We start from the raw sequence: 23,771 nt of genomic DNA, 5'->3' as shown, positions 1-23,771 counted from the left end.
GCTTATGTGTAATTTCTAATGCCATGTCATTGTTCTGTTAGACACATAAATAAGAAAACTAACAGAAGTTAAATGAGGGCCAATAAAGCTTATTTTTTAAATTCAAGGAATCAATAGTGTTCATTTCAAACTTTAGGGAACAAAAGCCCTTAGTAGGTAAATTTTAGAGATCAACAAAGTAATTTTGCCTAAATAATTAGTAAAGAGCCTACGCTAAGTACAGATAAGCTAACGTAAAACGGTTTATTTATATTAGAATTCACACAAATTAGTACAAACAATATACATGAAATACTTATATAATATATGGCTTTGATTTGAGTCATGTAATATACAAGAACTATCCGCTTAATATAATTTACATGCACTTCAAAAAAAATATATATAATTTACATGAAACGACCTCTCTTTGGTATCCCAAAGAATAATGTCTCAATCACCTAAATTACAACTTTCCAAATTCGGCAGCCCATTTCCTGATAGTTTCTTTGTGGAGACACCCAACGTCATTCCAACATAAACCAATGTCTCGAGTGATCTGGCGCTATTTGATAGAAGGTCCTCGTCTATCTCAATCGCACCCTGCATAAAAATCCAGAGATTAAGCTACATACTTACAATAGTTACTGATATTATATATAGCACCACCAAATTTGATCATTCGTAGAAATAGCTTTCATAAGAGCAAAAATTCTACATATGCAGTTTAATTTTATGAGCAAATAGCACAAAATTTTGCTCTTTTTTTTTTTTTTTGAGACAAAAAAATGGGAGTGTTTATGGTTATATTAAACCCCCGGGTAGAGCACACACGCTTAGGGATGTGATGCCCACCAACAAACTCCTGCTGGTCGCAAGAATCGAACCTGAATGTGTTAGGCAGAGCGAACGAACCATACCCAACTGAACCAAGCCCCCGTTGGCCAAAATTTTGCTCTTTAAATACTGTGTTTAAGATTTTATTTTCTAAATTTGTAAAAGTACAGAGTTTGTACACCTTTAGAGTTGTAGAATTTAATCTTAACCATGAAATGGATTTACTTCAAAGTTCAAATAATAGAGGTTTTCCTATGTTACAATCAAAAACCCCAGGGAAATTTTGTTACAGTGTTAAGTATTACACTAATACACTCAAAACCTCAAAAAAATAAAAAAAAAAATAAAAATAAAAAAAAATAAAAAAAAAAAACTCAAAGGGGTTCCATGTTTTAGAGAAAAGGGGTTTTGTGTATTTTTCCCTATAATTTATAGACACCTAATTAAATTAGGAAATTAGATATGAAAAGGATAAAATTTTCCAAAAATATTCTACCATATTTAAATCAACCTTGTCCTAACAGGTAGACAAGGATTCTAATTCTCATTTTAGATCTATACTTGACATAGTGACATCTAGTACTTTGTCAATTATTCCAAACTGATGCATCAAGCAAATCACCCAAAAAAAATGAGGGTAAGTAAAATAAATTAATTACAAAAGTAATTTCTAACGTTAGACAAGTGACATGCAAATATTATACATACAAAATGCGTGGCATATCAATAACTCTCTAAACTAAATATAAATGCAAGGAAAACATTACAATCTAAAAGTTGCACCACAGCTTACTTTTGCTACTATTCAGCTTATTTTTGGTACTATTCATGAGTCTCACTATACTATTTCAGTTGCTTTTTAGCTTTATTTACAGTATTTTCAACAAAAAAATTTCAGTTTCATCTTATTAGCTGAAACTGAAAACTTTTCAAGATAGCTGAAATAGTACAGTAAGACCCATAAATAGTAACAAAAATAAGCTGAATAGTAGAAAAATAAGCCAAATAGTAAAAAAATTGGCTTTTTAAGCCAATACCAGACACAACCTAATTATGTTCCCGGTACTAAGCCATCTAGGCCTTTGTAGCAAATTCATTAATAACTTTGAAGAAAATATTTACCAAATGTGCAAATAAAATGGAAAATAAACATCAGTCTATAAACTAGCAAAATCAGTCCACATATGCAAGAATTCTGCATTTTCCAAGAGTTGAAAATTAAGGAAAATACTCATTTCAAGTTTATTTATGTAAATGAACATGTGCTTCAGCAAGAATTTTCTTGCCCCATTTGTGTATTAAATAAAAATTTAAAACAAAGAGTAAGACTAGAGAACGAGCATGGTTCTAACAATGAAAAAATGAATTGCGTTAGCTAAATATGCCAGATGCCTTAGAAAACCAAATGTTGATCTTTTTAAAAATATAACATTAAATGAATTAGAACATTTAGAGGTAATATATTAAAATCCAATCAATTAATACCTTCTCAAAAGCACAAATAACTGTGCTTCCACCAAATGAGAAATATCCAAACTGCACATTAGAGGAACGAAATGCCAATCAGAAGCAAAGAATACATACTTCAACATTAAAAATAAAAATGATAATAAAAATAATAATAAAATAAATAGATAAAAGGCATCAATTTATGAATCAAAAACCTCATCTCCCTTCCTGACATGATCACCCTTTTCCTTTGAAAAGCTGATGCTGCCAACCATAGTTGCTCCAATTGCAACAAAAGCCACCTGTTTAAAATTTTATTCAAAAGTTCTCATCTAGTCCTCCATGATTCACGAATGATAAAGTGTTGGTCCTATCCTATAAAAAGCACAAGAAAGGGCACAACTCATGTACATGGGATGTACACGAGAAATGCAAAGTAAACTAAAAACCTAACTTCTAAAATTTAAGAGATCACAGAAATCAAACAAAGATATAACAAAAGTCTTTTGTGCAAGTCAATAGAACAACCACAGTATTAGGCATCACCAACATTACTCCAAAGAGAGAAAACATAAGCACCATGATTGTCTAGTGCCAAACAATGAAGAAGATGATGCTTGATGATTTAATATTTCATGCAATAATACATATATCAAAATAACTTGAATTGCGTAGAACATTACCAGAACTGACATCTGAAGAATCACTTAGTTTTATCATCATGTATCAAGAGACAAATTGAATAAGACAAATGATTACACTGACAAACCTTTCCAAAATCTGCAGTCGAAATAATTGATACAACTCGCTTATTCTCAGTGAAGACATTACAGTACTTGCTATTGACAGCAATGGGGTTGACCTAAGGGGGGGGAAAAAAAAACAGTTAAGAAAATCTGAAGACAAACAAGAAACAAATGGCAATTCAAACAAGGATTTATAAGATAGATTTGTCAGCATACTGTATATAAGCATCCAGGTATATTTACGAACTGCTCAATGGTTCCAGAAACTGGAAAATGAAAACGATGATAATCCTGAAACACAATTGATAGGTGAGGAAGTTTGAAATTTGAAATTAGACTAAATTAAGTTTTAAAACATCCATGGTACAATGTATTAAGGCAAGAGTTTAAAAAATACCTGTGGTGCCAAACGAAATATCACCAATGGTCCATCAATAAAAGCACCGGAACTTACATCTTGCCCCAACAGGCCTTGAATTGAAAACTTTCGACCCTATAAGTAACCAATGATAATCCTGGGGTGAACAATATTGTCCAACACATGAATTTAAAATGAAAATGTATTAAGAATAAGGACTTCAATATTGCAATTTTAAAGAACATAACATCCCAGTTTCTAGGTGATTTATATCACAAGTAGGTTGGCCACTGTATAATTTTTTGAATATAATGTCAGCTACCACGTCATTAAAAAATTTCCACCTCATCACTCCGTTAGCCACATACTCAAGAAAGTTAACGGAACTAGACGGAGAGACCAATAGCTCATTTTTTAAACTTTAGGGAATAAAGCACTCATTCAAAACATAAGGGACTAAAATTGCTCAACGCATAAACTTTAGAAACCAACAATGTAATTTTGCCTTTTGTTTATAACATTCATCTTTTCCCCCCCTTACTGTGGCCCTGTTAAAGGGTGAAATGTATGTAGTATGGCATCAGACAGTCAGTTGACTCCCACAAACTTATTTAGAAAAGGGTTGATCCATGGAAGAAAATAAGAGCTCTTATAACAATTATTGGTAGTTTGAAACCCCTAAAGGGTATTAGGGAAAGCAAAGCTTGTCTTCAACCTGTACTTAGACTAGTGTGCTTTAGGCTACTATCACTATATATGTATATATACACACATGTATTAACTGGATCAAGTTACACCTAGAGTAAATCTTTATGAATGTTACACCACTCAATAACTTTTAATTGCATTAATATTTCAAAATCCCTACTGTTGGATTATATGTTATCATTATTTTTAACACACATCAACTTTTGTTAATCATATGTTATTTACTATTCAATCAATAAACTATGTATCTAAAATTTTATAATTAGATAAATAAAAATATTGTAAAGGAGATTAATGAATTCATCAATTAATATTGGATTTTCTCTTCTAACTGTGAATTTATCAAAAGACACATCCAATAAAAAAAAATTAAGGTGTAACATTGTTAAAATTTACACCAAGAGTAACTTGAGAGTTGAGCCCAACCTATAAGTATATATATAAAGTAATTATACTCTAAGGGTGGCAGACCTACTTTGTTAAAGAGTACTCTTTCAAGCCTTCCTACTTATTTTTTATCTCTGTTCACTATTCCTCAAGTTGTAGCAGCCGAATTGGAGAAGATACAAAGGAATTTCCTTTAGGGGACTTCTAATGAGGTCTTTAAATATTCTTTAGTCACATGGGAGAAGGTTTGTTTACCGATACAGGAAGGTGGTTTGGGGATAAGGATGGTGGGTTTTTTTAATCAAGCCTTGCTTGGTAAATGGTTATGGCACATTGGGAAAGAAGTTCACAGGTTATGGCGTCAGGTTATAGTAACCAAATATGGAGTGGGTAGTGGGGTTTGGTGTACTAGGGATGTTTGAGGGACCCATGGCTGTGGACTATGGAAGAATATTAGAGCAGGAGCCGAGAGTTTCTTTAGATAGGTGGAGTATGCTATGGGGGAAGGCCATCGTATTCATTTTTGGTATGAGCCTTGGAGTGGGCCTATCCCTCTAAAGGATCTCTATCCAATCTGTTTCCAAAGAAGCTTGGATTTCTCATTTGGTTGTTTCTACTTTAGAAGGGGGTAATAGAAGCTGGAATTTACAATTCCGACCAGCTTTTCATGAAAGGGAGGTAGAGAGAGCATGTTCTCTGCTTAAGCATCTTTATTCTAATATGCCAAGGGGTGAAGGAGATGATACGTTGACTTGGAAGTTGAATCGTTCTGGTGTCTTTGATGTTCGCTCTTACTATAACTTGCTAGCTGATCCGGATGGCTCTTCTTCTATCCCTTTTCCCTAAAAGTGCATTTGGAGTACAAAAGTACCTAAAAGGGTGTGTTTCTTTTTATGAACAACAGCTAGGGATAGTATTCTTACCATTGATAATCTGGTTCTTAGGCGTTTACCACTGGTTAATTGGTGTTTGCATGGGCTGGTGTGATGAGGATGATCGTATGCCTTATGGAGTGAAGTTTTTTTTATATTTGGAATCTAGTGGGTGATGCCGAAGACAGTAGCCTCCCCTCTTTTTGGCTAGTGGAATTGGCCGGGGACACATTCCTCTAATATTTGGAATACGGTTCCAGCTTGTTTGATGTGGTTAATTTGGCAGGAGCGTAATAAATAGAATTAATAGATCTTTTGAAACCTATACTAGTTGGGACCTTAATTCAGTGGGGTAAAATTTGGGGTTTTACACAATGTATTTCCATTTCTGAATTTCTTATTTCTACTTGTATCTCTTCCTAAGGTACTTGTATTCATTTTAAGTTCTGAGTGTTCACCATCGTGAACATGATGTCCTTTTTATGAAATAAATCTTTGATTACCTACCCAAAAAAAAAGTGTATACATGAAGTATACAGAGATGTAGAAAACAGAAAGAAACAAAAGAAAGAAAGGCAAGCTATAGGATTAGCTATGAGTCTAAAAATTCCCTCAGAGAAAAGGTTGAGAGAGTAAAAGAGAGTGTCGCCCATTTGAAGAGAGTTTTCAAGAAAAGAAACTTGAGATTCAGTATACGCAGCTCCTTCCCCTTAAATGTCCGCTGATTTCTTTCTCTCCAAAAGCACCATATACAGGCTGGCCCTACCCCCATACAGTTCCATACCTACAACGCCTTTTCATCCCACTTCAAGATTCCATCATAGCATTGACTGAACCCAAGCAATCCCAATGGCGTAGAAGAACAGAAATTGACATAAATTGTAGTTAAAACCAATCTAGACACCAAATACTTCATGTGAATCACATCATATTTCGGTACCAAATAACTCTTAAAATTACTTTAAAAGCTTTATAACAAATAAATAGAATTCAATGAAGAGTGATCATTTTGTAAGTTTTTTATCACCAAAATACCACATGGTGTACATGTGATGGGTATTTTAGTGCACAAATAAGTTTTAGATGCTGTTTAGTCAATTTTTCGTTAGTCATAATTTATAGTTACTCTTTGAAGGGGTGAATTGAAACAATGTAAAAAATTCAGGTTTCAATTGAAACTATTTAAAATCTAGGGTTTAATTTAAAATTAACCCCAAACTTACAAGGGGAATCATGTAATTTTCCTAGTAAATAATGTGCTGAAGACAGATTTCATTGCAGTTACAAGAGGCGGGATGCTCTCATCATAAAGTCAGCATAATTCTTCTGCTAATGTTACTTTTTTTTTTCTTTTTTTTTTTTAAGTAAGCTGCTAACATTACTTGTATTAAGTGATCAGGTCAATCTAGTTGATGTGGACAATAAGAAGTAGGTGGTACATGGTACCAAACGTCCTCTCCTCCCCTCCTCCACCCTCGACTTTAGAGCTGAAACAGAAAAGTTTCACTCTTATACATAGTGCAAGCACCAACACTTGTAATCTATCATATGTGAGATTTAGTCATGAAGGTTCAAGCTAGATTGGCATCATTGTAATGTATAATCTACATTGCGAGTTCGGTTGATTAACTTGTAGACTTCATTAAACCAGTTTTTGTGTGTCAATATTCCAAATCGTCAACCTTCAAATTTAAACTGAAATATCTGTTACTAAATGTGAGAACAAGAAGCACTAAATGATCTTTGGAAATTTTCATGGGAAAAATTCCAATAGAAAGTGCAGGAAGTACCTTAATCCAAAATCTTAGACTATCATCAGCAGATTTAAATGCCATTAAACGGCTATCAGCTGCACATACAGCAATATCATCACGTTCCATACAGGCAATTGGCCTTGCACCAGGCTTCAACTCTCTTATGAAAAACTCATTGAAAGTCTGCATGCAAAGTTTCAAAAGCTTATGTAACTGAGAGATCAGAACAAAATCCAAGTGTGCAAATAAGGTGAAGATATTACAAGAAACAAGCAGAAGCCTTATTTGCATGCAACAATATAACGAAATTCAGTTTGTTATAAAAGTCCTGACCTACCTTGAAATGTTCCAGAGGGTATTTGACTTCTGCCAAATTGATTTGATCCTACAACACAATAGTTAAAGCACATCATTTATAAGAGGGTGTAGCTCAATGCATGTGATCTCAGCATATGAAAAGTGCACACTAATTCATTCAAAATTTTAGACATTACAATACAAAGGAGTCAAGAACAATAATTTTAAAATCGATATAAGGAGATAGCTAAAATATGTTTAAGGACCCACATGATAAACAATCTATCGCATTCCATCCACAACCTGATATTTCTTTTTTTGATCCAAAGAAACCATGAATAGATGAAGAAATGATATATTCCTTTTATTTTTTTGGCTGAATGAAAGAAATTATAAATCTCCCTATCACCTATAACATATTAGTATAATCCAATAAGACATGAAAAGAAACGGGATTAATATTATCTTCAGAAGTTACATATTAGGATATTACTCAGGAAAGAATCAATGGTCTTTGGGAATACTGACTTAACTATGTGAACATCTGATATCACCAAGAGTATAATAATTAAAATTGGTCTTGAATCTAGTAACACAAGGGAATAGGGATGGACCCAAACTGACATGCGTAATCAAATCTAGCTAGAGCATAACACCTACACACACAAATGTATGAGGAAAACTCAGAATTGCACAAGACAAAAAGACATAATTTCCAATGCCAGAAATACTTCAACAGAGTGCTTGCATTGATTTGGACAACTGTACTTCTCGAATCCTCCCCACATATAGAGATACAAATCAAATTAAAATTTCAAATCGGGTACATCATATACAAGCAGAGAACACACCTCAAATGTAATAATACTATCTTTTTATAGAATATATTTGGAATATTACTGCAGAAGAAAGGTTTTGGCATATGTTGTCCCTAGGGTGTAAATTGATGCATTTTTTGTTAATTTAGGGCCAGTTAGGGATGGCTTCAGCTTTCTAAAAGCTGCTGCTTGGAAAAGCAACTCTTGGACTGTCTCTTAAGAGCAGCCTAAAAAGCTCAAGCTGCTTTATAAAATCCACAAAGAGTGGAAGCACCCCTAGGTTACCAAACAGCATAGAAGTAATTTGTGATTATTAAAATCTTAAGCACCCTTAGAGCAGCCTCACCTAATAGATCCTTATTTGTGATTGAAAATGCATAGCTACATCATCTTTAAAATTCATTTCAGTCAAAACCAAATTATCACAATCTAAAAGTACTTTAAGAAAGTCAAATATGGAACAAAGAATCATTAAAAAAATCATTGAGTAATAAATGCTACATGCCTTAAAAGATTCAACAAACTTTGGTATATCTTTAGTAGATTCAGTTGAACTCATTCGCCTCCCCTGCTTTTCGGAGATGCTCTGTAAGAGCTCCTTTGCCCCTGTGACCAAATGGTGCAGCAACATAATTTACATGCAGCAGATCACACTAGAAAAAATGAAAAAGTTATAAAAAAAAAATATAAAAAAAATGTAAAACCCAGAAATAACATTAGGCTAATAAACAAATGCTCAACAAGTTTTTTTTTTCTCCAAGATCAATTCAATCAAGCATAAAATACAAGCCCTGCAGACAATGATTAAGAAAATACTGCAGTTTTCTATAGTTGCTCTTGAGTATATGCATCAAAAAGCATTCACAAGAATTTTTGTCATATTCTTAGGGAAATAACTTCACCTATGTCAGTGCTTAGTGTCGTATTTTTTGCTCATAGGCTATCTCCCAATCCCAAACAAAGAAGGGCTGCAAATTTAGTCACTTCATATGAATGGATCCATACAAATACACATCGGGCAACCCATACTAGCAACATCAAGCCCCTAATGGAGTGAAAAATGGGTAAAGGTTAGCCAGGGCATTTTCTGTAAGTGATGCACTACATTGACGCCAGGGTTTAGTGAGAAATGGGATAAAATTCCTAGACTTTGATGGATAAGTGTGGGTAAAGAAATTAGTCCAAGAGAATAAAATTTGTATAGGCACTTAGAATAGCCTTTAACAGGGAAACTAATGGAAATAGTAGATAAATGATTGGGATTTGGGAGAGTGGGGGGCAATGAGAATATATTTTGAGAAATTAAAGGTAGCAAAAGGACTGGATCAGAAAAGCCCAAAGTCATGGGTTTTGTGAAATTAAAGATCAACAACTGCATCAGAGAGCAATCGATACAAAATTAAGACATCAAGGTAGTGCTTGGACTGAAAATTTGGAAGACACAGTAGACTATCACCCCCAATTAGTCAGTACTAAGGCTTAGTAGAGTTCAGTTAAGTACTTAAGTGGAAGACTATCAATAGTTATTTCATAGAATTTATTGGGCAAACTAACAGAATTATAAACATGGGTCCCTAACCATCCAGATAAGGATTCATCGAATTCCTGAGAGAGCAGTTCAGACAATGTACTTATTCTGCAAGACTAAAACTTGTTTTTAGAATTGACATTTCCAGCTTTCACACAATACCTGTGTCCATTAGGCCCAGCCCAAATTTTGACTGATAGATAGCTCTCATTGACAAGACAATCTTTCCATTAATTAATTCTTCCACAAGCCTCTTTGTCCTCCGATCAAATACCTAAAGCAATACACCATTAACTGATAGATAAAGTAAATGAGAATAATAAAGAAGGGTTTGATTATTTGGGGGGCAAACCGTGTTCCTGTAAAATCCCCTCAAGGATAAATGAGTATTTTTTTTTTTTTAAATTGATGAGGAGATGATATGTTCGGGTATTCTACACTATTTTGAAATAGTAATTGATCCAGACTTTCTTTCTAACATTGTTTTGATAGTGATCAGAGTTTTACTCATCTACAGAAGCTGAGATCTCTTTTATGGAATTTAAAATCCAATATTAATATTTTTTTTCTATCATATGATTATATTAGCAATATTGTCAATAACCTTGTGGAACTTGCATTACTCTGCAGGTAAGACCAAGGTCAGCTTCGTTAATTTGGACACTTCTATTTGTGTTTCTTATCATTTTTTCTATTTAGGATTGATGGATTATTTGTATGGTATTTTTAAAGATGGATGATTTTAAATTAAATTTCAATAACAATCAGTAAGTGTCTTGCACTACACTTACATTGTCATGTTTTGACAAACATGACAATGTAAGTGTAGTGCAAGACATATATTGCTAAATTTGTATTGATGCGATCGATTAAGCATCACTGTAATCATTGTTGCCACGTACAGGTTAAATGTTTGAAGTTTAAACACACATAAACACACAAAAGATTTTATTTTTTATTTTTGGATAAAGCATAGACACACAAAGCAAACTGATTCATCATACAACACAAAAGGATGACAACTATAACTGAAGAATAGAACCATGACTACAAAGATGAAAAGCTAGAAAAGGAAACTATTTTTATAAGTTTATTAAAATAAAATAAAAAAAGGTTCTACCCAAGAACTCGAGAAGCATAATGAGACTACAACACTACAAGAGAATAAAAACAAGAAGTAAAAAAAATCTACAAAACTAATTAGAACTCAAGGAGTCTATGAAATCCAAGAAACCATGACTAAAAAAGCTATGGACTGCAAAGTCCAATCAAATAAAGTCTTCAGCGGTAGATATTTCAACTTCACCTCACTTAATTTGTGGCCCTCAAAGCACCAAGCATTACGCTCTCTCCATAAACTTAAAATACCACATGACAAATAATGGGACTAACTGCCACACCCCTTGCCTCTTCTCCCATTAAATCTCAAATTGACCCGAGCATTACCCAAGAAACACCAAAAAACCTAAATATCATAGACCACATCTCCCAAGCCACAAAACAATGTAAATTTTAAATGATTTACATCCTCCCCATGACTTTTGCACATGAAGCGCCACTTCATAATAATAATACCCTGCTTCCTTTTGTTATTAATTTTCAAAACCCTTCCCAGAGCCACACACCAGGAAAAGATCGCCACCCTCAAAGAGCACGGACTTTCCAAATACTCTTCCATGGGAAATCTGCCTGTCTACCCTCAGAACATGATAATAACTCTTCATTTGGAAACCTTTGTTTGGTGAAGGGAGCCACACCAACTTGCCAGCATTCCCATCCTGGACCTCTGTGACATGAAGATCTTTCAACAACTGTGCCACCACTTGAGCCATATATCCCTCAATTTATGCTTCCAACTATCTCTTTTTACATGCAAAATCTCTTCTGAACCAAATTTAAGAAGTTCCCATCTAGAAATTTTTTTTCTAATAAGTAATTTAATTTGGAGAAAAAAAAGACCACCTCATGTAGAAGAAATTTAGCAATCTCATTGTGAGATAAAAGGCCATCACCATCCTTCACAACAAGGGCCAACATCCCCAACAAATTCCACTTCCTAACCCCCAAATCCTCAATCAACTCCATCTTTTACCTTTCCAAATATTCCTTCAAAACCCTTGATCTACAGCTGATCACAAAACTAGAAGAGCTACTGATTAATTTGATCACCAATTCTTTATTTTCTCAGCTGCAAGATTTCTTAAAGCCGCACCAAAGTAAATGTACAATGTGATCACCAGGACTCCATACACTCATAAATCCAGTGCCATCTTCCTCTTGCATCTCATCACAGAATCTCATTCTCATCTTTTCCATTTTACCTATAACTATTTGCTTAGGCATTCATAAATTAAATAAAAGAAAGTGAAAATAATATTTACAAAAAAACACTAGTGACTGCTAATACACAGCAGTGGCAAATATAGAGCTTTTAAGGGCACATACCTTACTGACCCCTCTTAAAATATTTAACATTCAATCTACTTTCAGCGATTCATACCATATGACCCATAGCATTCTGCTTAATCACCATCCATTAAAATTCCTACACCCAGTACATAAAGCACTAGACAGAATGCTCTCAGAAATTCCTGACCCAAAGGAGAGGAGTGAGCATAACTTGGGATACATTAATCGAATTGGACAATAGAAAACTATCTACAGTTATTCCATGACCACTAAAAGTTCCAAACTAGATTGCCACACATCAAACCTTTAGCTGAGAACTTCACCCAATACGCCCCAAATATGACATCCACCTTCTATTTCTTTTTTTGATATTTTGATAGATAATTGGGTAGGGGGGATTTGAACCCTAGACGTCTCTATTGAAAACACAAGTGTCAATCGAGCTATAAGGTTCTTGGCGACATCCACCTTCCATTTCTAATAATCTCTCAGACGTGAGCTGCACCTAGAAGGCCTATATTCTCATAACAGGCAACCGATGTATCATGCCATAGAAATTTCAACTGCCACCAAATAGTTTCTTCAACTTAAACAAGCATCTCATAAACTTTCTCCAAGCCTAGCAGCAAAAATAACTGGCTTGAGAGTCCACACATTTCTGATTTTAAGTTTCATGATGTGCATCCATCCAACTGACAAGGAATTTTCTCAAGAACTTTTGGCTTTTTCTCCTACTGTTCCCACTGCTTGCCAATCAATTCAAGCATTAAAATAAATAGAAAGAACTAAAGAGAAAGTGTAGGGGACAAGAAAGATGATGAAAATTTTGAGGGGGAGGAAAGTTTAGCCTATAAAATAGATTGATCAACATCTGTGGCAAAGCTGCCAGGTAAAATTAGCTTGAACAAATTTTCAAGTCTAACACTTCGTCAACAAGAAATCAAGTTGTTGATTACAATGCTTACATTTTGTCCAAAGAAACCTAATGTTGTAAATGGAAAATATAAAGTACCATACCATGTCTGGCGTTTGTGCTAAGATAAAAAGTTTAAGTCAGGGTGTCAGCCATTGACTACACCACAATTTAACTCCCACCTCATCACCAGCAATATCCCTAAACACCCAGGAGAATGTTGAGATTCTCACCATAACGTTTTCGGGAGGCATCTCACCAATGTAGTTTGGTTCTCATTATTTGCAAAGCTACATGAAAGCAGTTTTTCAAATTTTCTTTGTTCACAATTCAAAATGCCATTTCCTACTTCATTGAGCGAATATCTCTCCATTGAATGCTTCTCTGGTTCCTTGTCTGATAGATTTCATTTTTGAACAATAGTAACAACATTGTTCCAAGTATAACATGTGACTTCTATAAGCATAAGCAATCATGTAAGCTAACATGTCAAAGGTTGGTCTCTTCAGGTAGATAGTTATATTCCAAGCAGTCAAGCACATTATGATGAGGAAGAAACCATTGCAGTTCAATGTATATGTGAACTTTTAGAATATGTAGTAACCATGTGAAAGACAGGAAATTAATCACTACGATTATCTTTTCTTGTTGCAAAAAGGGTTCACAAACAAGGCAGAAAAATGAGGCAATGTTGCCACAAAGAGTTTCATCTCTCAACACTTTTATAATTACTTCACTCATAGAGCAACCCAATGTGTATGAAGAAAAAGAAAAAACAGGAAAGAAAGCATACCACAATATGGGAAGCACTTGCTCCAGAGTTTAACCCAATGTCATATGACGAAAAATGAGCCCATTCACTTAGTTTAAACATCCACCTACAAAGATATAATTTGGTCTTGCAATTTCAACCTTGCCACAGGATTATGATAATGAACATCATACTGAAATAAAGCATAATTACTGTATATTCAAATGGCCAACATTGACACCCCCCCCCCCCGAGTGCTCTCTCTGTCTCTCTGTCTCTCTCTCTGAAAATAAAACTCAAATTTTACAGAAGGGTCAACAATGAAGAATAAATAACAAGGTTCTCACCCAGATGAAGCCTGTTTATCAGTCAAAAATCCTCCAGTCATGACCTGGTTTCCAGTTCCCTCATCAAAACAGAGGGTCAAATGAATCATAGTGTTTAGGTTATGAGAAACTTCCAGGATCTCACCACAAACAGGGCAGCAACTTATTAGTGGTTCCCTGCAATGCAAGAAATTTAGAATTTATGACTAAGTTACAGGGTAGTCAATTACCTACTAATTAAGTGTCATAGTTCATGAAGACTGCATGTTTCATACATATGTAATGGGTAAAAATGGGCAGCTGGAGGGTGTATCAAAACCTTATAAGATCCAATATTGTGGAGGACAAAGGGGAGATTGGGGTCAACAAGAAAAAATTATAAAAATATCAATAATATAAGGGGTATTTTGAAAAAACACACAAAATGATTAGTTGTAATAAATGCTTTTTTCTAAAACTATGTGTATTCCTCAAAACAACAATAATTATGGGAACAAGAGATTACCAATTGAACTTCAAGTGACAACAAGTCAACAACCAACAATAACAGATATGAAAAGCTAGCCCTCCCTATAGTTTAGATGGGAAACGGTCCACGTGTTATATAAGATTGAAGAGAGTGGGAGAGAGAAGATAGTCACCTTATCGTATCTCTTACGAAATGATGATTATTGAATAAAGAAAATCATGATCAATGACTTACATTATTAAAAATATGAAATCTACCTTGCATATCCCACATAAGAGGTAAAAGAAACAGCTTATAGACAGGGATGGAAGCTATAAGTACAGAAAAATATAAGAGCTAAAATTCATGATTCAAACTCATTCCTCCTAATTGAGTCATTACTTTTCTTGTTGAATAGCAAGTAGGTCAGCCAACTCATCCATGCTAACATTACCATCACCATTCTTGTCAGCCACTTTAAAGAGCTCCTCTTTCTAGTAAGTAAGAAAAAAAAATTGTAAGTTAGAAAGCAAGAAAATATTGTTAAGACAAATAAGATTCACAAACCAAAAAAAAAAAGAAACAAATATCATAAGGTAGCAATTTGAATTTAAGGACTTGGAGGACACAACAATCTAGGTCAGTTGAGTTCCCAATAAGATCTACCAAGCACTTAAGAATGAGGATTAGGATTAAAACAAATCCAAATAGCTCATTTTCTACCCCTAATTAAAGGAATTAAACAATACATGGTATTATATTGATACATACATTCAAATGTATTGTTTTAAAATCAGGATTCCAAATCCCAATCCAAACTCGGGAAATATGGTAAGCTCAAACTTTATAACAACAACTATAAGGAAAACATATGCAAAGAATTGCTTCCAAAACAAATAATGTCCAGACCTTGGTAGCTGCTTGTTGATTGCCAAAAGCATTAATTAAGTCAGAAAATTCAGAGAATGAAAGCTTCCCATCTTCATTGTAGTCCTGCAATGAGTACAAGGGATAAGAATTTGCAATGTTAACTAATGGAGAAAGCAGCAAGCTGCCCTTATATTTCCAGGCCTGATAAATATATCTACGTGGTTCAGCAAGTTGGAATCTTTACATCTAAGTTTCAGGACTAGGTGTAAATTTATGTTAATCAACCATTTTAACTGTACTTTTGAATTGATACCTAGGATATTGAGATGGTACCTATAATGTGTCCGGAGAATCAAACAGCATTGAATGGGAGAAAAGCTCGAATTCTATAAATATACAAATAAAAATGTAAATGTCATACTTTTTTTGATAGAACAGTCTATCTTACCTCTTTTTTTTATAGTAGAATTATCACCATAAAATAACATCCCTCTATCTCTTTTTACTCCTACAACTTGAATTAAATCACTTCTTCTCATCAATGCATTAATTGGTCTCCATTGCACATGACTAAACCATCTTAAGTGACACTCTGTGATACCCAAAATTAATTGGATATTGATTGTGTGTTGTGTGGGGGGTTTTGGATGCCCACATAAGGCATATACTATGTTGATCTGGGCTTTATAAACAACTATAAGGAACCTCGATTGTGACTAGACTAGTCCTTTTGGCGCATAGCACAGATATGAATAGCGTTTTTCCTTGCATTATTAGTTATGGTATCAAAGCCAACTTAGTTCCCATCTGGGCTCAGACACACTACCCCACAAAATGGCCCTAACAAGAACGTTAGGGATTTAAGTAGAGGAGTTCATGACGTCCTAAATTGATAGGATATCAATTAGGTGTGTGTTGTGTGGGTGTGTTATCCATCCCACATCAAGTATATACTAGGTTGATATGGACTTTATAAAAAACTATGGAGCCTCAATTGTTATTAGACTAGTCTTTTTGAGGGCTTTATAAACAACTATAAGGAGCCTCAATTGTATTAGACTAGTCCTTTGGGGTATAGGTTACACTCTCCCTCATCTTTGGCTCAATAGAAGCCACCTATACAGGTATACCTTTGAACGGATAACTTCATCCCTTATCTTATCTTTCCTTATTTCCCCTTTTCATTTTATTTTTTTGCTAGGTAAATAAAGAGTCTATAGCTAACTCTCTCATTTGGCTACTCATTTGATGAATCTGTTGATTCTTCACACCCGAACATTTTATACCACATACTAGTATTCCACATCGCTTCCAAGCTTCCCTATTCTTGCGATCACAGCATCATCCCATGAACTTCACCTTAATTTTGCTCTTTCAATGGCCTTTTGACTTTTGCATCAAAAACAAAAACAAATGAAAAGATACTTCTCGGCAACTTTAATGACCTAGAAACACAAATGAGTTTATATGAAGATCTTATGAAATAGACACTAGAATATTATATAGAACATACCACTATAGATAAGATGCGTCTTGCAAATCTTTTCTCTGTTTCAATTGGATCCTGTCAATTTATTCGACAAAATATCACAAATCTTTATCAAAGAATCTACAATACACTAAAATTATTGTTACATGCTACACACCTCAACTGAACATGAAAGAAAAATGCTTCCGACCGATATGTCAGATGACGATGGATCTAACAGGTCAAACACCTCTAAGTCTGAATCTGAATCCTGCAATACAACACATTTTAGTGATGAACTCTCTGCAATAGCTTTGATACAAAGCATGTGAATGTGAAACAAAAGCATCAAGCACACAACGTACCCAGACCATATTTGAACGACACGTGAATGATTCAAATAAAAGCAATGATATTGGAGAATGCAGTAGAAAAGAAAAACACAATTGTAAACCTCTACATAGTAACTTTAGTCCTCCCCTACTTTTGCATCCCTCCACTTAAATTAAATCACTTTTTCTGTAAGGGAAACAGAAGGAATTATCTGTGAGGAAGCTTTTGTGATGTACACATACCTATGGTTTTAAAAACCGGTTCAGTCAAAGAACCAGTTTTGGCCCTGGTTTCTGGGTTTTGGCCAATATTGGAGCTTTTTACCAGACCAAATTGGTGCCCGGTCCCAGTTCAACCAGTTGAACCAGCCAGTCTGGTCTGGTTTTTAAAACAATGCTCATACCCACCTCCTCTTGTTGTAAGCCAGCATTTGACAAATGATTGGGCGTTAGTTACCTTAGACTTTGTAGTACTTAATTTTTATTTCATTTAAATTTCCTTTTTCACCAAAAACAAAATATGATGTTTCACTGATGCAGCACACTTCAGGTTCAAAGTTTTATGGAATTAATGATTGTAAATAATGAAATATGAAAGTTAGTTTAATGATGAAGGTTACTCACCCGTGTTATAAATTCAAGGAGATCAATCTCACGATATCCTACAATATTGCTGCTGGACAATCTATTGGTCTGCATAATATGGGGAAAAAATATTGAAATGAATCACAATATACAAACATAATACCAAAACTTAAATCACTTTTTTTAATATTTTAATATAGGAGAGGGAGGGGATGGAAGAAAGTTAAGCATCTTAAGAAAAACTATGAGTTAAGCTTTAATTATCAAAAAATGGTCAATGGTCCTTGGACCAAATAGCATCTCCCCCCCCCCCCCACACTATAGGTAGAGAGGTACATTCACAAGTTTTATCCCTTGCGGGGGCCTTAGTTATATCTACATATCAAAAATATAAAAAATAAAGAGAAAAAGAAAACAATACTTTAAGTCAGACTGTAATAATCAAACAACTATATCTGCAGCAAACAATTATACTCATAAATTATGGGAACACCTAAAGTGTCACATGCCCATAGTAAGCATAAGAAGAGATCAACACAAGTCCAACAAAAATGTTAGAATAATAGTTAAGTAATTAAATTTATTTCTTTACCATTAGCTTCAACTTTTAGGACAAGTGGAAATTTATCACGGTATCAAAGCAAGTGATCTTAATTTCAAATGTTGTCTACATTCTACTTCTCATTATAAACATATATCTCACATGTTGGGCCCCACTTATAAGGGCCAATCTAGGTCCACGCATCAAGATGAATGTTAGAATAATGGTAAATTGATTAAATTCATCATTTGCAATCAAACTTAAGCTTTTGGGACATGCAGTAATTTTTCAAAAACAAACTCCTATTTATAAATGCCCATTGCGCTTAGACAGCAAACTGAGTGTTTAAGTAGCTTAACCCTGTCCTAGACCTAGAAAATGAAACAAAATTATAAAGATGGAAGTCAATTTTATATCAAAGAAAAATTACCTAACCTCATCATATATGAATTTGAACATGTCAACCCAAAAATATGAGAACTCGGATGATATTACGTGCTCATACACTTACCATAGCTGCAGCAAACTGTGTAACAACAAAACTACTTGGTTTATGCCATTCCCAGTTTCCCTCATGACATACAATAACACCCTATTTATGTGTAAGGCAACGATGCATCCAAATTTTATGAATACTCTGTAGGCACCATTCATCCATGTCAAGAAAAAATAAAAAAGTGTAGTATGTCCCCATTCTTGTTTCACAGGGCACCAAACTTCTTCCTCCTACAGTAATTACTACAAAAACTGCATTAATAAATTAATTTCTGTTCTTCTTTTGAACTAAATTTTATAATCAGAAATTCTTCATAGACCAACTACCTCGCCCACTTCAAGGTGCATAACATTGCAAAAACAAGGCAAATTGTGAGATCAAGAATGTATTCCACACCTCAAACACAGAGATCCTTGCAATATGAGGTCCATTTTTCTCCAAAAGAAGTTTTTTTTCCTGCAGAAGAGTCATTAAAAAAGGGTAAGTTCCAATGCAGTTTGATCATACTAAGAAACAATTGAAAAATAAAATACAAAGGAAATTATTTATCCAAAAAAAAAATCAAAATGGATTGAATTTCCAGTATTTTGAAGAGCATACAAAATATTGCAACAGATTTTCACAATGATGATATCATCAAAGAGCATTAGTTATAGCTAGACCATACCCCTTTAAACCTTAAAAGCAGAACATGTTAGCATTAAGCAAGGGACACAAATAATCAAAGATTCTCCCTACTGCTTTCTAGTGTGTGATCACTTCAAACTCTTGTATTCATTCCTAATCACCCATAAACCCATGAATGGCAAACCATTTCCCTAATTACCAATTTTGTGATGAATCCTTAAAAAGGCATAAATTACCTATGCATAGCACACAGGCAAGGCTCTACACACACCCATATCTGATCACTATTAGAATCCTAGCCTTTAATGATATAAACTCGCATTGCTTACTTTCTCCCACAGCTACCAAATTATACCAGAAGACTAATATAGCTTATTAAACGTATTTTAAATACAAATGTTGCCAGAATTGATACAACTATTGTTCTAAAAGCACTGCAATATCATCATAAACCACACACCCACTTTCCATGACACATTTCAAAGATAGCTTACATCTACTAAAATTAGACAAGAAAAAATATATTAAAATATATAAATAAAAGTGAACTTTTTGAGAGACTACGAGAAAATTACACACTAGGTGCATTCGGGGATGTTCGTTTCATTCGGGGTCCTAATGATTGGGAGGCAGATGTGGTGAATGATTTCTTTCAATTCTTGGCATCCAATTTTCCTTCAGTGACTGATGGTGATCTTTTGAGATGGAAGTTGACAAAAAAGGGGGATTTTACTATCCGCTCATATTATCATAAGTTACATGGCCCTTCTTCCATTGTTTTTACATGGAAATGTATTTGGAAGGTTAAGGCACCCTGGCGTGTCTCTTTCTTTGTTTGGACAGCCACATGAGATAGGATCCTCACGAGAGATAACTTGTGGCTTAGGAGCTTTGACTTCATTGACTGGTGCATTATGTGTCGTTGTTGTGAGACAATGGATCATTTGTTGTTACATTGTGAAAAGACTTACTAACTATGGTGCTTTGTCTTTAGAATTTTTGGGATTTCATGGGTTCCCTCATGTACAGTGTCAGATTTTCTATTTAGTTGGTGGAATTGGTTGGGGAAGCATTCATCTTACATTTTGGAACCTAGTTCCGTTGTGTTTGATGTGGTGTATTTGGAGGGAACGCAATCAGTGGACGTTTGATGATTTGGATAAATCCGAGGACCAACTACTTGCCCTCTTCTCTAGTTCCCTTTTTGATTGGGCTAGGGCTTGGGGACTCACATTTAGTGACTCTCTTCCTCTATTCCTTAGCTCTCTTCTTCTTCGTAATTAATGCCTTTTTATGTTTTTGCTTTTCCATCTTTTTTGTACCTTTGATATGCTGGTGCTAATTTGCATCTAACAGTTTTTTGAATATACATTTTTCTTACCTATCCCAAAAAAAAAAAAAAAAAAAAAAAAAAAAAATCTAATAAGGAAATCTTACCTTTGTAATTTTATTACTTAAGTAGCCCAATTCCAAAATCAAAAAAGAAATGAAAAAATATAGCAACAAGAATCTAAGGCTATCAAGTACAACCACAACAAAAGAAGTATGCTACATTGCTTTGGAAAATTATTTGGGTAACATGATTACATACCAAGTAAATTTCCACTAAAATATGCTAGGTAATGGCATGATTAAATAGAGGACAAGAAGTGGGATGCTTGGGTAATTGCTACAAAAAGAAATTGTTTAGGGTATATACTCACTGAGTTCCAAACGGGGCTGTCTGTTCTGCAACACCAATACAACAAAAACAACACACATAAAAGTCAAAAACAAAGTAAAAGGTTTCTCAAACTGCAAAAAGATAATACAACTTTACATCACATTATTTTTTAACAAGTTCACAAAGATGGTAAATAATGAACACATTTCCAATTAATAAGTAAAATATACGACTGGTGACCATTTTCTCTAATTACATTGCTATGCAAAGAGAATTATCAATTGAGATGAATGTTTAACATACCAAAACAAATAATCTTTCATTATATAGGGTGAAAAATACAAAAATGAATTGCAATAGATGCATCAGTGTTTGACTTACTCCCTCTAGCTTACCCCAAGTATTAGAACAGGTGTATTATAGCAACAGTGCATTGTTGGCTTGCTGCCATACTAAAGAGGTAACCATACCTTCTTTCACCTAAGAATATAGTAACTAACTCCTTCCAAACCTCTCCATAAGCATAAATATCCCCCCCTAAAGCTTCTCCAAGTATTTAGCCATTGATCCGGAAAAGTGAACAGAGACTATAATGTAAGAAATTGACTAGAAAGCATGCTTTTATGAACCATGATGCTAGCACCATTCCTAAGTGAGAGTTTCTTCCAATTTCATCAAATCAAGTTGATCTTAGTCCATTAAGCCTAGTCATGATCTGAAGTCAACTTACAAAACTTGACTGAAATTCTCTCAAAGAAAGCAACAAAAATAAAACCAAGTGTAGATACAGGGTCTCTACTCTCCACTCAATGTTTGATGATAGACAAAGCTTCACCAACCCAAAAAAAGTGAATAAGTTTGCAGAAATTTCCTCCAATCACTCATTTAAATCTTAATAACATAATTACTTGCTCATTATGATATCACAAAGCTTTTCTTTTCTTTTCTTTTTTCGGTTGGTAAATTACACAGGTACACAGCGAGTCTTGAATCCATGTCCTCACCTTCCAACTTACTCTTTTACAAAGGGAGGAAATGTCATTTGAGATAGAGCTCATTGACACAAAATTAATTTCATATTAGGAATTCATAAAGCTCTTTGCAGTTTTTACGACATGTTTGTTATGTGTGTCTGAGAGAGAGAGAGAGAGAGAGAGCATGTGAACTGTGTGTCTATGACATGTCAATCATTGGTGAGTTGGGGTTTTACTCTCATCAAGTAATTATTAACTACTCCCAAATATGGTAACAAGATGCTAACAGACCCCACTAATTAAAGTCACAATGAAATCCACCATAAAGTAAGAGAAGAAAGGGCCATGTCACCGTCCTTTCACAAGTACCTAATAATTTTCCTCCATCAACTCAATTCTCTCTCTGAGTTCCAAGATTTACTTCCCTTTTGTGTATCATTCTTTGCAGTAACTTTTTTAAGTCACCCTCTAGTGTTGAGAATTCTACAGTACTGTACAAACTTGTATATGTATACCATAACTGCCTAATATTAACCTTTCATACATTATTATAAAATATATAAAAGGAAAAACAGTAAAAGAAGAGTTTTGACAGAGCTTAACTGATCAGATATCTCAGTACGAAAGGTCTGCTCTCCAAGAGAAACACACGCCATCCACTTGTCCTTGAATTTCATCTCCGCCTAAACCAACTCCAAAAAAAAACAGTTCAAACAAATTAAGCAAACACACATTTCAATGAAACAGCAACGCAATAAATACATATATAACAACAACAACGTACACGCTTGAGAGTGAGATTAGCGATTCCGGCGAAATCGTCGGCATCGATGAGGGCTTTATAAGCGGAGCCATTGTTGGCATGACGACGACGGCGGTGAAGGTGAAGCTTATTCTTCAGCCGCGAAAGACGCGATGGTTCTTCTTCTTTCGCAAGGTCTTGCTCCGAAATGCCTTTCGAGCTTCCATGTCCCATTCTCTGATCTAATTTTCAGTGCTCTGTGTTTGTTTTTCTGTGTCTGTAACTGAAATGTCTGAGAGAAAGAGAGAATTTATGGTTGGCTGGCTTCTTTCTTTCTTTTTTTCCTTTTTTTTAACGAATGGATGGTCTTTTGCGTAATCATAAATATTCAGAATATCCCCTTTCTGTCCTCGTGGATAAAGTTGACTTTCTCGAGAAAGTTGAAAGCGACTTTTTATGGCCTTCTCTTTTTGTATCTTCCGAATTCCACATAATTCTTTTATATAAATATATATATATATATATATATATCTTTTCTGGGAAAAACTAACTCTCAACATTTTTATAACATTTTTAAACTATTATCTATGTTAGAGCATCCGCAGCCCAACTGGCATATCCTATATCTTGAGATAATATACCATTAAAGGCCAAAATTCACCAACATTCGGACTTGTAAACATTCAAAATTGTAAAATTTTTTACAATTGTGCTATAGTAGCATCTTATAAATAAGATGCTACTGTAGCATAATGGTATTTTTAAAAATTAATTTTTAATTGTCTCTCTCATACTTTCTCTCCTCTCTCTCTCTCTCATTATTTCTTTTCTTTTCTCTATCTTCATTCTCTCTCTCATTCTGCTCTCCTCTCTTCAGACTCAAAACCCCATAG

At 34.4% G+C, this 23,771-nt stretch overlaps 1 protein-coding gene across 1 annotated transcript; it reads right to left on the bottom strand.

Annotated features, from left to right (window-relative positions):
- Positions 1 to 283: 283 nt before the first annotated feature.
- On the bottom strand, positions 284 to 23,237 carry LOC115977469 (phosphatidylserine decarboxylase proenzyme 2-like). Its single transcript, XM_031099331.1, has 21 exons — positions 22,921 to 23,237; positions 22,740 to 22,819; positions 21,203 to 21,227; positions 19,269 to 19,328; positions 17,875 to 17,943; positions 17,097 to 17,189; positions 16,964 to 17,014; positions 15,490 to 15,573; positions 14,983 to 15,074; positions 14,154 to 14,309; positions 13,849 to 13,933; positions 9,896 to 10,007; positions 8,711 to 8,811; positions 7,428 to 7,475; positions 7,127 to 7,273; positions 3,409 to 3,504; positions 3,228 to 3,302; positions 3,035 to 3,127; positions 2,481 to 2,567; positions 2,302 to 2,352; positions 284 to 582 (listed from the first exon to the last, which is right to left on the bottom strand). Exons 1-21 carry the CDS (start codon positions 23,110 to 23,112, stop codon positions 433 to 435), a joined length of 1,947 nt encoding a protein of 648 aa, XP_030955191.1. The 5' UTR covers positions 23,113 to 23,237; the 3' UTR covers positions 284 to 432.
- Between the last annotated feature and the right edge of the window lie 534 nt (positions 23,238 to 23,771).

The sequence above is a fragment of the Quercus lobata genome, chromosome 2 (assembly GCF_001633185.2).
Source record: "Quercus lobata isolate SW786 chromosome 2, ValleyOak3.0 Primary Assembly, whole genome shotgun sequence".
Classification (NCBI taxonomy): domain Eukaryota; kingdom Viridiplantae; phylum Streptophyta; class Magnoliopsida; order Fagales; family Fagaceae; genus Quercus; species Quercus lobata.
Note: the sequence above shows the minus strand (reverse complement) of the source record. Positions and strands in the feature narration are given on the sequence as shown.